We start from the raw sequence: 14701 nt of genomic DNA on the forward strand, positions 1-14701 counted from the left end.
CGTGCTAAATACGGTATTAAAACAACCTCTCCCATTATTTAATTAAAAAGAAATCTAATAACCGAACATAAGAACAACAGCCTTTGCAGTGCATGTGGCCCCAACGCCAGATGAAAACATGATTTCAGAAGCTTATTTGCTCAAAATTAAAGACTATAACAGTCTGAAAACCCAACCTTATTCCCAGCGCCGCAGCCTTGGACGCTGCCGTTCCCGGCAGAAACCTCAGCCCCTTCTATTGCCGAGGCAAGGAGGCACTGGGGGAGCCTGCAAAATAGGGGAGCAAATTTAGTAACTCCAAAATATAAATATTACCATTGGCTATACCCTGTTGGGGGCAGAGCGCTCAGGCTCCCAGGCAGTTCTCCCTCAGTACATGAGGCAGGATATATTTGCTACCGACTTACGGCATTTGCCCCGTTGGAGTCATAGAATTATAGAATCATAGAATTAGTGAGGTTGGAAGGGACCTTTAAGATCATCAAGTCCAACTGTTAAATGACTCCAACCGAGTCATTGGTTTCTAGGCGAACCGTATACCCTCCGTTATGAAATTTCACGTTTATTTTAGGGAAGCTGCATTTGGTTCAAGTCCCACCTTTGGGTTGATAAACCTGTTTGCTTTGGATTTTTGCTTCCTTTCTGACTGCTGCTTTTGCTTTTTTCCAGAAACCGCAATACCCATCTGTGCAAAGGACATCAGCGACGATTTGATGAAAGAGTTTGCTTTTCTTTCTGGTGAGTACAGCGGACTTCTCCAGGGTCTCTCTCTCTTTGGGCGGTAATTAAATGCTCCAGATGAACTTCCACGCTGTTTGGCAAAATGATACTCTGCACGGGATATTATCCATCAGGTAGTCTCCGGTGCCACTAGAAATGTTGTTAATAAAACATGGAGGCAGTTTGAAAGAGCATATTAGGTTTCTGTCTCAAGGCAGACTCTAAAATATCCTTCCCTTCAAACACTCAATGCATTAGCAAGCGTTTTGCTTTGAAATGTATTTCTATAGGTTCCAGAGCAGCACGCTGATTTGTCCTTGCATTTCTGACTTCTTTCGCTGTCCCATGTAAAATACGCTCAGTAAATAAAGGAAATACGCAGTACTTCATACCTTCGTTTCTACCACCTGTGGGTGTGTGTTGTGCTCGGGACCGGGGGCAGGATTTGAGCCGGTTTTGCTATTTTGGTGATGTAAAAAAAAAAAAACCAAACCAAACAACCCTCCGTAACGGCGGCAGCGTGTTTTCTGCCCCGACTGGCGGCGCGGGGCTGCGCTGCTGGCCCTCCTCCAAAGCGCGCCCAGGGCAGCAGCCTCGTCTTTGTTCCAGGTGGCCGAGGGAAGGACAAGGCTTGGATTATCACCCTCCCCGACAACGCTCGCTTCAACGAGGTGCCCGAGGAGATCGTGTCTAAAGTCTTAACGTACCTAACATCAGTCCCGAGGTATGTGGGCTGTGGTGGGCAGAGGTGGCGGTCCTGCCTGGGCCAGGGTGATGCCACGCGTGGGGGTGAGGAGCATCTTCAGCTCTCAGGGCAAGTAAGGGGGAGAAGACGAACGATGCAAGCCCTTGCGGCGTCCAGGCGTGGTATTCACTGTGCCAGCGGATGCGGAGTAAAAAGTGGACATCATCCCTATGGCGTGTCAGCCGGCGTGTATCGTAAATTTAGTTTATTAAGTTTCTAATTAACAGCAAGCTTCCCTTAAGCTTTGACATGTGTCACCGCTTAAATATGCCGTGCAACTGTGGAATAATATTTTGATGGGTACAAATGGAGAGTCATCACCGTGGAAAAAGAGAAGTGTAACCGGAGGAAGAGACTAATTACAGGAACAAACCGTTTGGGGTCCCGGTGACAGGCGACGGCTCAGCAGCGTGCCGCAGCTCCCATTACCCGCCTGTGGCCGGGGGCTGAGCGGCTGACAGTCTCCCCGCGCCACATGAGGGGCTCTGTACTTAGATTAACGGCCCTTCTATTTCTTGCTGCTGAGCCCCGGTGACTCAGTTACCTGGAATGCTTAATTTCCTTGAATAATGCCTGCTTTGGCAAAGTTCTTCCTGCAGGGAGAGCAGGTTGACAGCAGCTAGACGGGAGCCTTCCATCAGCGGCTGCCTTGGAAGATGTACCATGTGTTTAGCCACCTCTGCAGGGGGGGAGGGGAGGGGGAAGAAAAGAGCGCCTCTGGTTCCTCTGTCCCCTTTTTGGGATGGAAGAGCGCCTCTGGTTCCTCTGTCCCCTTTTTGGGATGGATCCTGAAGTTTCACGGGCTCCTGGCCCGCAGAGCGCTCTCCCAGCGCGGCCAGGAGTGCGCCAGGGATGTGTGCCACGGTGTGTGCCAGCCAGAGGGGTTCTCCTTCGCGCTGTGCGGGCAGCCCGTGCCTGTGCCTCTGCGCTTTCCAGCTCTGCCCGGTTTCTCCAGGGCTGCTTGTTTCATACGGCTGTGGACACCCCGGCATTAGCACCATGAGCAGTCTCCCTGTCCCTGTAATAAGTCAAGCTCAATCAAGAAACTAATGAGAGCTGCGAGCTTGCTGGTGATTGAAACACGTCCAGCGTGTTATTAGTGAAACCACTTTAAACCTGCTCCTCCCGCCGCCGTAACAGCTCGCCTCAATGTCTCTCCGTCTTAAAAACATGTGGTTTTTAACACTTTGGAGTTGAAAAGGCTGTGGTGTCGGGGAGCGAGGAAAAGCATCACGTAGGAGAGGATGGAAGGTGTGTGTCAGCTCTGGTAGCCCTGGGCACGCATCCCTCAGCAGCATCACTTCATGGGCTAGGAGCTCAGGCTTTGGGCCAGAACGTCCCTAAAAGAGGTAAATGTTTGACCTGCGTGTCAGAGTTAGCTGTGGATGCACCAGCACCTCCCTACCACATACCTACGGATGGGTACGGGCAGATCGGAACCACACAGCCGGTGCCTTTCCTCTGGAGCCAGCAGCAAGGACGGCATATTGTCCTGCTGACGCCGGTCTGAGGAAACCTCCTGGGGGGGGGGGGGTCAGGTTGGTAGTGTTTGGGGAAGCTGAATTTCACGAGGCATTTTTCTGCTGGAAATAATTGTTAGATAAAGGGGATGGAGATGCTGTAAGCTACTCTTCGCTCCACGAGGTGAGTGCATTAATGAGAAGAGCCAGGAGGAAGGCGAGTCTTGTAGGCAAGTTTGGCTTTAGGCTTCCTGGGCACCGTGCTGCGGGCAGGAGGCAGCTGCAGAAAGTACTGGTACGGAAAAGCAAGTATCGGGTGCCCACAGCCCGTACATCCAGCTGAAAAGGCGTGCGGTGGGCTGCCCACCCGCCTTCGCTCGGGCTGGCGTTGTTGACCAGCACTGCGCGACGGGGTGCTTGAAGGAGAGGCACGGGGAAGTGCTGCCGATCCCGGTATTTGCAGATAGGAGAGCCTAAGAGGGATAAAGCAGCACTTTATCCAGGCTTGGATTGAAGACTGCTACAGTGTAGGCTTTGCAACAAATTCTGATCCTTTGTGTACCTTAAAAGAATTTATTTCTTCCAAGGCAAGTCAGAATTTCAGCAGAAGCTTTAAGAAAAAAAAAAATAAATCAATTGAAGCCAGTTATACTATATGTAAGATTGTTATTACAAAACCCTGTCCTAATTACAGTTAAAGTAAAAGAAAAATAGCGCTATCTTCAAAAACTAAAAAATTCCTGCTGTGTACAGTGTTGGCACAGCCTCACCTTGAGCACTGTGTGCAGTTCTGGGCCCCACAATTTGAGGAGGATGTGAAGGTCCCTGAATGCGTCCAGAGGGCAGCAAAGCTGGTGACAGGGCTGGGAGGAATGTCCTAGGAGGAGCGGCTAAGGACTTTGGGATTGTCTGGTCGGGAGAGGGGGAGGCTGAGGGGCCACCTCATTGCTCTCTCCAGTTTCCTTAGGAGAAACTCCATCCCATCCCATCCCATCCCATCCCATCCCATCCCATCCCATCCCATCCCATCCCATCCCATCCTATCCTTTTTGTTTGACTATCCAGCTTTTCGGTATTTAGACAAGCTCTGCATCTTTCACTTCAATCGGGAAGTGAAGTACAAAGTGATTTAGGGCCGTGGCTGATAACACGGAGTAATGACACAGCGGAGGGTGCTGTTGGCTATAAATACCTCTGGATTTAAATATTAGGCAGCGGGTCCTGATGGCGTGCTCAGATCCCACCAGCCCCAAGGAGTCTCTCAGTCCTGTGATAAATCTCACAACTGCGGACTCCGGGATCCAATTTCAAGTCCTCCTGCGAAACGTCCCGAGTCTTTATTTTTAGTCTGGTGTGTCCTGCGACACATACAAAATTAAGGGTAAGGGGGAAAAAAAAAAAGCGACTAGAAGCACCTGGAGAGAAATAATCGTCGATCCGGTTATCCGTCTCCATCTTTCTGCTGCTGGATGCAAATGAACTCGCCCCTTGCAGCCCTGGTGAGAAAGCATTGATTTATTTTTATTGTCAGTCTAAAAGGTACGTCGCAGGACTGGAAATCCGATAAACCTGCAAGGCCTGGGCTGCAAATAGTCACAGACTTGCTCCACTAGCCCCAGAATACACTAAACATTTCCCACAGTAGGTTTCAAGGCTTTATGGACAGCTGGGAACTTTCTTCTTCGTGTCTGTAAGGGAGCTGATAGAAGAGGATTAACATGCTGAGAGGCTACTCTCTGAATATAACCTTGTCCTGAGTAAATGCATACTTTTATTAACTGACAGTGCACTACAGTCTGGCTGCCTTTTCTAAATTACTTGGATTCTGGGGTTTTTCTTCAGGTTTTATTACGATGACAGCAGTGCTGTGTAAATACTATACTTTTTTTTTTTTTTTTTTTTTTTTTTTTCCCCAGTTGCAGCCTGTTGGGAAATACCACAGGGAGTTGGGGAATTGTTTCTTGTAGGATGGAGACCTACCTTTTAAAGTTTTTGGGTGTGCTGAAAAATCAAAGGGTTTTGGTTTTACCTCAAAAAAAAGGATCCTTTTGCCCTGCTCCCCCCCCACCCCGGGTCATTTAACTCGTGGTGGGGATGAGCAGAGCTGACCGAAACCTGCAAAATTGTCTCATGTTGCCAAAAGTATTTTTAGCTAAAAGAGGGTTTGGCTGAAAAGTCCTCAAGCCAGGACACTGATCCAGCTCACAGTGTATAACCTCAGACTTTATTACACGCAGAAGTTCTGTGTACGACCCATGTGTGAAATACGCTGTTCATTTTTCTCTGCTCTTTTCTGCTACGCCTCAATAGCGATGTATAAATTCACGTGAAACCTTTGCACTTTGGGTGTGACGTTAGAGATCCGTAAGCTATATTTGTAGGCCAGCTTGGGAGCTGGGTGCCTCGACACATCTTCAGGCATCTGTTATTATGAGCCAAAGGGATTTTTATTTTTTTTTTTTTTTTCTCTCAGCACAACTGCTAATTCCTTTTAAATCTATTTGTCAAAGATGTGGCTATCACAGACCGGAGCAGCAAGATGTGCCTTGAATGAAAGCTCCCGCACTGCCTTCAAGTGTGGGTTGGTTTTTTTTTTCTGTAGTGAAGTTGCCAAGTACTGTCTGCCATGTGATACTTCTGAGCAAGCCACCCTGTGTTTTCGCTTGCCAAACACAAGAATTACCGAAGGCGGTGCTTGCGGGAGGCTGTGCCCAGTGCAGATACCTGACCCAGCCCTGGGGAGCCAGCATGTGTACTGGGAGCCTCTCGGCAGCGCTGAGACACCCGGATAGGGTGGCGTGGGACGTGGCTATCCTGTTTCAGCATCCACTAAAGAAATATTGTAAATATTACCTAAGTATCCTGTAAATACAGTCACATCAGAGGACTTGGTTACCTGTCTGCAAACGTGATTCCGGGCTGTAATTGAGGCTGTCCTGGAGCGTGTGTTGCCAGGGGTTGAGCCTGGCTGGGCTGGACCCAGCGGGGCTGGGCAGGCGAGGTTTGAATTACAGCCGGCAGCTCACCGTGCGTCCCCGGTCCTGCTGCCTCGCTTGGCAAGACTGGGGATTTCAAAGCAACCAAAAGGGTTTGGGTGTCAAAAGGGATGGCGGGAAGCCCGCGCTTGCAAATTGAACCCCCGGGCTGGGCTGGAAAATGCCTCCGGCGGGGCCGGGGGAGGTGCCAGGAAGCCCCCCCAGCCTGGTTAAGGACCAGCCGCCCCTCTCCCCCTGCCAGGCTGGCAGCCCCCTTCCCTGCCTTGGTGTCACCTCCGTTGCCTTGTGCCAAAACAAGCCAGGAGTGGTGGCTTGGTTGCTGTAACCCGGGCAAGCAGGTCGCAAGCTCCCTGGGAGGGAAGAGCGCAGCGGCGAGGGCAGGGATGCGATTCTTGGGGCGACAGCTGGGGGGGGGGGCTGCTGGCCACCCCCGAGCTGCTCAGCAGGAGCACGGCTGCCTCCCACCTCTGCAAAGTCCTTCTCAAGCCCAACACATGGCCACCCCCCCAATGCCCATTTCAAAGGTGATGCATAACCCTGGGCTAACTCTAAGGTGGGCTTCCCAAATTTCTTGCTGGAGTCTGCTGGGGGATTGTTTTTTTTTTTCCAAAGCGAATTTTGGCAATTGTGGAAATGTCAAAATGTGGTTTGCATTCTGTGTGCTTGGGTTTGTTTTTTTGTTTTTTTTTTTTTTTTTTTCTGGGGGGGGTACAGAGTCACATTCCCTCAAAATGTTGTCTGGTTATTGGTATTTTCTTATCTCATAGTCAACATGAGTCTGACACCAAATTTATCCTAATCCTGGATAGAAGATTGGACACGTGGACATCTGTCAAAATGACTCTCCAAAAAATAGCAGTAAGTCCTCTTTAACGTTAATTTCTTTTCGTGTACTAAGTCATCGTGTCCATTACGTATCACTTTCAGAGCACACTGGGAACCAGGAGCAATGATGCCCATGGTTCTCTCTAGGCAGTGTTTTGTTTTATGGCCCTGTAATTAATTCAGTCATAGCTCTATGCCCCATTTGAGCGCGTAAATGAGCTGTTTGAGTATTAACTGATTCATTTGCTTGTTTTTATGCTTCTTCCTAGTGGTTCGAGTGTGTTTTGTGCCATGTTCTACGCTTGTGATGGGTGGAGAGTTTGGCTTCATATATGTTCTTTCTAGACGCTGGTTATTAGTGAGAATATATTTTACCTAATTGTCAGTGATTGAAAGTGTTCGGTTCTTAAAAGAAGCTTCACAAGCATTTGTATGTGGAAAAGTCTATTTTAAATGCGTATGTGTGCATTCACTTATTTTAAATATCTATTGCTGGTGTTTATGTGCTGCCCATGATCAAATTCTGAACGTATCTCAAAAGTAAGCTTTTTGCAGCTCAGCAATGCATTGTGTCTTTTGAAATCAGAGCATGGGATTACCATAGTGCATGCAGGTGTAGAAAAGACATGCATGGATAAGTAAAAGCTAAGTGATAAATGCTTCCCCAACCAGACCATGCTATGTGGTCTGGGCGTATTATTGCCTTTGTTTCTGCTTATCGAAGGCATTGATCCATCTGATAGAGAACGAGGTAAATGGTATGTACTGAGAAAGCAAGCCCTTAGCTGATTCTGGTTAGATCTGATAAAGTTTGATCTTTTGCAGTTTTAAGTCTTTAGTACTGGTCCAGCTGAACTTGGCGTGAAAAATGTCTGGGCATTGATGGCATTTTGCTGATGGGTGTTCGGTAGAAGGAAGAGAGGGTTACCTTTTCGCGGTGTGCATAAGATACCGCTGTCAGTATGTTGGGCTCTGATTTTTCTGCATTTTCTAACTGAATTTCCAAGTATGGTTCCCATACCATTAGAGAAGAAGCAGCGTTTAAAAAGCAGTTCTTTAAAGTGATCATCAAAATTCAGTCCTGCTGCCAGTGTTTGAACAGGTGCTAGTACTAAGAGCATCCTTTAAGGATGATGTAGTTGCTTTGCATAGTTTGGAAGTTTGAAATGTGGAAAAATCCTGTCCTAATTTGTAGCTTCTAAAGAATTGTCATTCCTTTGGTGTTTAAAAAGATAATTTAATTATTTTGTGGCCTTTGAGCATACACCTGGCTTGTGTACCTGTGTGTGCTGTGTGTCCCCGTAGAGAAGTGACTTTGCCTGTAGCGTGAGGGCTGCCTGTGGTAATAATGTGGAAGTGCTCTGTGCAAAGAGGAATGAGGAGCAGTAAACTTGTGTCCACTAGTTCTTAAGAGTTGGGAATTTTGCCTTAAAAACAGGGGCTGGCCCTAAAGGGCTGCCTTTGTGTCCAGGAGGCGTTTGACTGGACTTGCCTTTGTGCAGCTAATGCAAAAGTACCTCTTGATTTCTTTCCAGTCATAAACCATAACCCATGCTGCAATTACATAAAAAAAAAAAATGTTTTTTCCTGATCTTTGTGTAATTTTGGAATAAAGAAGCGCAAATAAGCTGAATATGAAATACACAGAGTGTCCTATTTTTCCAGCGTATGTATATGCAATTGCAGCTCTGCGGTGGTGCATCTGATCCAGAAAAATTTTATATCAGACTGTAGAGATTTTGGTTTAACTCTTTGTGCCTGTCTCTCATTGCGCGGGCAAAGCCGGCTCGCGCTGGTACGGCTTCTTTTTGGGAAGCCGCCGGGGTCAAGCCTCCGCTTTTGGCCAGGAGCATCTCTCCTTACTTCCCTACAAAATCCTAAACGACTTCAAAACGATAATCGCAGGGGAGAGGGGAGGAAGGGGAAGGGTGAAAGCTCGAAGCGGGAGAGCCCCAATCCCTCGAAGGAAAGAGCCGGCCCCGTCCGCAGCATAATTTTGGGCATTCCACCTTAAAAGCGAGCCCGGCGCCGGGGAGGCGAGCCGGGAGCCGGCGGGGCTTGCCTGCCTTGCCCTGCTCACGGCGGGGAGGGAAGCGTGGCGAGCTCGCCGAGCGCCTGGGGTCGCCCACCCCGAGCCCCCGCTGGTGGCGAGGGGGCGATGGCGGAGGCGAGCCCGCGGCGGGGCGGGCGGCGGGCCGGCAGGGATGCGGTAAGGCTGCGGGCCCGCCCTGCTGCGGCGGCCAAGGACGGGGATGGGGAGGGGGGGTGGGGGGGTGATGGAGAAAGGGGGGGGGACACAGGACCGCCGCACCGAGAGGCCTGTGTGCACCGGTGGGGGGGGGGGGGGAGGAGGGGGGAATATTTTGGCCGGAGGGATTTTTAATTGAGCATCGCGGGTGGTGGTGGTGGTGGTGGTGTGTATTTTTAGTAACGTCTTCCCGGGCGGGCGTTGGGGCATCGCGGTCCTGCGGCGCTGCTGCCGGAGCGCCGTGGGAAAGGCTTCATTTCTCCCTCTGCCGCTACGGGAAAGGCTCTGGCAGAGGATGGGGGGGGCGAGGTAGAATGTAGAATGTCTGCACCAGCGACGCTGACAGCATCTGCGGGGGGGGGTGATTATGCAGGCGGCTGAAATAAAGGTAGCAGAGCGCTATGGAGTTTGGTTTCTCGCTCTGGGGGGAGTTAGAGCTCAAATTGGGGTTTCGTTGCGTGATTTCTCCTTTGGGGGACAGCAGAAAGTCAACTTCAGCACCTGTACAAGGACCACTAGCCACAGTCTCCATCGCTCCGAAACAAACTTATTGGCAGATACCACTTTTTCTTTACATTTATTGATTTCCAGCCTCATGAATGTCCCAGTGAACTGCAGGGAAAAATATTCTCTGAATACTGAATTCCTAAAACTAGGAAAAATCGCATTAAATGCATAAGGATGGGATATTCACTAAGAAGGTAATACCTCCAGTGCTTTCAATGCATGCCCTTTCTTGTGCGTTATTCGCCCAGTTCGTCTATATTGATGATATTCGGGCTATCTACGTGCTTATCGTTGAGCATGCATTTAAACAAATTGATGAACTGGAGCCTCAAAGCATACACATTTGTGTCCTCGGAAGGGGAAGAATGTTCTGAGCATGGTCTGTGGTCAGTGAGATAGTTAATAGTAGTGAAATGTTGCCAACTGCCTGATTTAGTGGAATTGCGCTGATAGTTTTCTGTCTTTCCTGATATGCTGCAGGGCAATAGCAGAGGGCAAAGGCTTAAAGTGTTTTTTTTAGGTGTTTTGTTACGTAAACCCAAGTTTGGCAAATGCGCAAGACTCTTTGTAGTGTTATAAATAATAAGATAATACATAAGACAAGATTAAGGACCCTTTTATCTTTGCTTTCTTGCTTTCTTGAATATATTATGAGGAAGGGCTTTTTTTTCCATCAGTAACTTCAGCAGCGTCAGAGTTCAGTTTGCAGGTAACTTCTCCAGACTTCAGCCCTTAGAAGAACTAGAATTGTATCAGTGATTAAGAAAGGTACAGTCCCTTCATGAATGTTACCCCTGTGGAATTATGGATCTTTTCATATATATATATAAAAGATATATTTTTAACATTTTATTCTTTCTCTTAAGTTTGCAAGAGGGCATAGGACATGGTTTGATTGGTGGCTGTCTTTCTGCAAGCTTATTTTGGTTTTTTCCATGCTTGAAATATGTAAGGTAACATTTGCAAAGCTGTATTCTTGGGGTTTTTTAGCTACTCATAAGTGCTGACCTTGATCTTATGTGTATAAGATCAGCTGAAAAATCCCCAAACACTTTCTAAACCAAATGGAAATCACATCACCTGTCCTGGAAACCCAGCTACCTCTGAGGGGAAACGTATCCAGGAGCAAAAGGGATACGGTTGTGTGTGGATGGGACATAAAGTTGTATCAGAGAAGAATTGGCTCCTGTGGTGGATGCGAGTGCCGGGTTATGGTCCCTTCTTGTGTGTTGTGTAGGACACATTGGCGTCCTGTGTTGATGAAACCAAAGGTGTCCAAAGGCACCTTTGCTCTCAGAGAGGTGTTTCGCACCTTGCAGCTGTTGCAGTGTAGTTTTGGCAGGTGGCTCTGCTTGCCTCCTGACTGCTGGTCCTTCTTCCTGAAGCTGTGGGTTTCCTGCCCAAGGGCTCGTAGAAGAAGACACTCAAAGTCTGCAGGTTCCCATGGGGTGGTACGGTTTGGAGACCCAGGGCCCCTCCTGCAGAGAGTCTGTTCTGCCCACGAAGGGTGCATGTGAAAAAGGACTTGAAGGAGTAGGAGAGGGCAAAGCAGACTCATCTCTGCTTGAAGTGCCGAACAGGGTTAACGGGATGGAGGGGGTTCATGAGATAAGACCAAGGGGGGGATGCATCTTTGGGTGGTTGTTCTTCTTAAAGATACTGCTGAGGCATTTTGCAGGAGGGGGTCAAGGTAGGAGCCTGAAGTTCAGAGACCAGAACGCACTGTTGTGTTTCTGAGCTGAAAACAGTGACTTTCCCCAAACTCTGTGGGACTTCACCATTGGATTCACCTGCAATGGACTCAGAAGGCCCTAAAATTGTGTCCTCTGAGTTCCTTTAAAGCAGTTGGCTTGGTAAGACCATTGGCTTCGCAAGTCTTCGGTTCAAGTCAGTTTGAGCCATTAACGCCAGGGGTGCAGGGCCTGTCTTGGAGCAAAACCCACCCTGCCCTTCGAGGTTTGCAGCTCGTGGTGGCTCCTTGGTGATATCTTTAAAACCTTGTTGGGTTGGGAAACTGTTCTGTCTGCAGAGAAACGTCCACTGGGAAATGAGCAGGATGTAAAATGAGGCAAACATGGGCATAAGGGTGGGCGTGAGGGAATGGCACATGGTGGACACACAGCTCTGCAGGGATGGGCACGACATTGCCATGAACGCAGACTGACAGGTCTCTTCCTGGGACGTCCTAGTGCCATGGGACGTGCCGGAGGATGAAGAGTGTCAAGGACTAGCCAGGTCAGCCAACAGGCCTCCAAAGAGCAATCGCAGCCTTTACTGGGCCCAAGGGAGAGCAGCACGGTGAGGTGGGAGAGGCAGCCAGCTTCTCTGGGACACGCTGCAGGACGAGTGTTGAGCTTGCCAGAGACTTTCCAGTGAAATATTAATGCTGTAAATTTTCAGTTCATTCAAAATTTCTACAGTTCTGGTGGTGCTTTCCTCAGTGAAGGTTTTCTGCATCCCAGGTGGAGATTCTCCTCAAGGTGAGGAAGCACTCCAACTCCTCGGAGATATCCAGTAGCCTGTGGATTATTTTCTTTCTAGTAATATGGGAAGCTCAAGTTAAGAATCCCGAGCCGAGCAGGGTCTCCGAGATGGGTTTCTCTTCAGAGCTGCATGTAGTAGCTGGGCTGTTGGAGGGCCTGCCTGGGGTTGTCTTGCAGGAGAGCTGATCTTCCTTGTAGAACTAATTAAACAGGCATTGAAGCAGAGAGCTGAACCTGGATCACCTGCAGCCTGTCACCTACACTTTCTGGGGCAAGACCTGACTCAGAGCTGTGAAGGTCTGGTGACTCCATGCCCAGGTTTAGACCTTTGGCCCATCTGGAGGTTCGATGAGGTTGGACGTTGGTTCCTTGGGTGTCCCACGGCTGTAGGTGTCACTGTGCCTGGGGCTGGCAGCCGTTTCAGAGACGTTGTGTGCGAACCATGTGTGGTGTAGCAGAGGTGCAGCTCCCAGGGCCTGGGGCCAGCACAAATGGCTCCGTTATTTAATGGTTTGCTCTTGTTTCTAACGCCAATTCTTTGTCCCTGGCACTGTTCTTGTTGACTTCCAAAGGGTAAGAATTTGGCACTTCATTCACATTCATTTCTTTATTTTTTTTCTGCTCCTACTTAAAATAGCAGCAGATCAATATATTGAATTTATGTGGCTTATTTGATCCTAAAAGTCACTGTCCATTTCTGAGTGGAGTTGTGGGCGATGGAAGCCACAACATGAGCTTTCCTACAAACACAGCAAACAAGTTACTCCGTAGTTCATGGATGTCAGATCTCAACTGTAAATCGTGGCGTTTTTGAACAATGCTAATGCATGTTTATGGGAGCAATCTTTGTTTTGAAGGCATAGATTAAGTGCCCTGCAGTGCAAAATACCTAAACGCGTTCATTACTCTCACCCTTGGTATAGATACTACTATCATCTTTCTTGGAGGATAACGGAGGAGGATAATATAAGGAGGAATACATGCAGAAATGTAACCTGGCCTGGCAGGATCTCGGAGAAAATCATATGTCTTAATTAACTCAGTTCTTTGCATCATGCACTTATCCATAATTTAATGATGTGACTCCTACTTTCTTAAAAATTCTTTTTCATTCTCAAGCACCCTTTTCACAGATCTATTTAAAAGCGCACCTGCCAACCATATGCTCGTGAAAAGGCTTCAGCAGCGTAGACAGGAAGTTCCAAATTCTTACCACAAATTAAATGTTGCCTGGTAATTACCAGGGACAAGAAGAGTGTGCTTGATGAAGTTATGGGATGATTAGTGAGTTTGGCAATAAATTTTGCTTCCTCAATCTGTCTGTCATTCCCCTCGATGTTCCAGCCTTCTGTTCCCTGCTAAGTCGTAATTTCACTCCCCAAGTTACAGTGCTGAACACAATATATAATATTAAAGTTTATAATTAGTGGCCCTCCAAGGTGCATGGCTGAACTCCTGCCCGCTCCCAAGGGCGTTGGGACTGCACAGTCCTCCTGCAGTTACATCCCGGATCTCTACACCACTTACAGTGTCTCCCTCCTGTTTTGAAAATAAGAAAAGGCTATCAGGGGCAATCAGGGAAAAATACGAAGATCTGAACGATTGCCCCTCTTTTCAAGGCACTTGAAAGCCGTTGTTGGACCTGCCACGTCCCCAGGTTGAACGTCGTCTCTGTTTCCTTGCAGGCGTCTTTCCCAGGGAACCTGCACTTAGTGATGGTTCTTCGTCCCACGGGGTTTTTCCAGCGCACCTTCACTGACATTGGATTTCGGTTCAGTCAGGAGGATTTTCTACTCAAGTTACCGGTACGAGCGTGCAGAGGTGTTGTGCCTGTGCGGGATGGGAGGCCGCCCGCGCGCCTCGGGTTGAGAAGGTGACAGTATCCCGCTCTGCAGATACCCATGTGAAGAGTAACTGGGGTGTCTCTGCCATAAATGCCTTATTTACACCGAATCTCTCTCCACCAAATCTCTTCTGTAGCACTTTGCAGCTTCCTTGTGCACAGTTTGCTCCCCGCGGAGCGTGGCAGTGGGTGGTGGCTTCTCAGCCTGTCCTCATCTCCCATGTAGACTGCGTCCCTCTGTGGAGGGTAAAACTGTACTCAGGAATTTGTTTAATGGCCGAAAAGTCAAAAGACATGTCTAGTGAAGTTTTTACTATGAATTCCACTCCAAATCACCGTTTTCATCTCAGTGTAAACTCCATACCAACATCATGTTGGTATTTGTTTCTAAAATAGGAACTGAAATGGTTTTATATTCTCAAGTCAAAGTTCCCAAGACTTCTAAAGCCACCTTGATTATAGGACGTAATAAGAATAATTAAGAGAAGGAAAGTATATTTATGGAATCTAAGGTTGACGCAATTACAAACCCACAATACAAACCAATGTTTTCCTTTAGGAAATAACATGATTTTCACAAACTTTGCATCTTTCACTCTAAAATGGTTGTCATTTGCACAGTTTTGAAAAATCATGACTTATCCCCAGGGCAGATCAGGACACACAAAAACTCATGAGTATATATTTCACAAAAAGCTGTGGTATATATTTATGTGAAGTTGGCCAATGCTTCACGATGCATTAAAATGTAGATATTTTCCCAGATTACTGGTCATACCCTGAAAAAACCTGCATTGCCTTTGCTTCCAGCTCCGTTCTGCAGTCAGATACTGCAGCATCTCACTGTGCTTTGCATTTAAGGAAGAAAGTACCT

At 48.1% G+C, this 14701-nt stretch overlaps 1 protein-coding gene across 1 annotated transcript in view; it reads left to right on the top strand.

Moving 5' to 3' along the window:
* MCF2 (MCF.2 cell line derived transforming sequence) overlaps positions 1 to 14701 on the top strand; it is a gene marked incomplete at its 5' end in the record, with an annotated part of 60775 nt that overhangs the window by 12448 nt on the left and 33626 nt on the right. The window contains 4 exons of the mRNA XM_082488335.1: positions 670 to 738; positions 1330 to 1444; positions 6689 to 6779; positions 13670 to 13789. Of these exons, the coding sequence (XP_082344461.1) occupies positions 670 to 738; positions 1330 to 1444; positions 6689 to 6779; positions 13670 to 13789 (395 nt within the window). The remainder of the gene's footprint in view (positions 1 to 669; positions 739 to 1329; positions 1445 to 6688; positions 6780 to 13669; positions 13790 to 14701) is intronic.

This window comes from Vanellus vanellus (genome assembly GCF_965231255.1).
Source record: "Vanellus vanellus genome assembly, chromosome: 10".
Taxonomy (NCBI): domain Eukaryota; kingdom Metazoa; phylum Chordata; class Aves; order Charadriiformes; family Charadriidae; genus Vanellus; species Vanellus vanellus.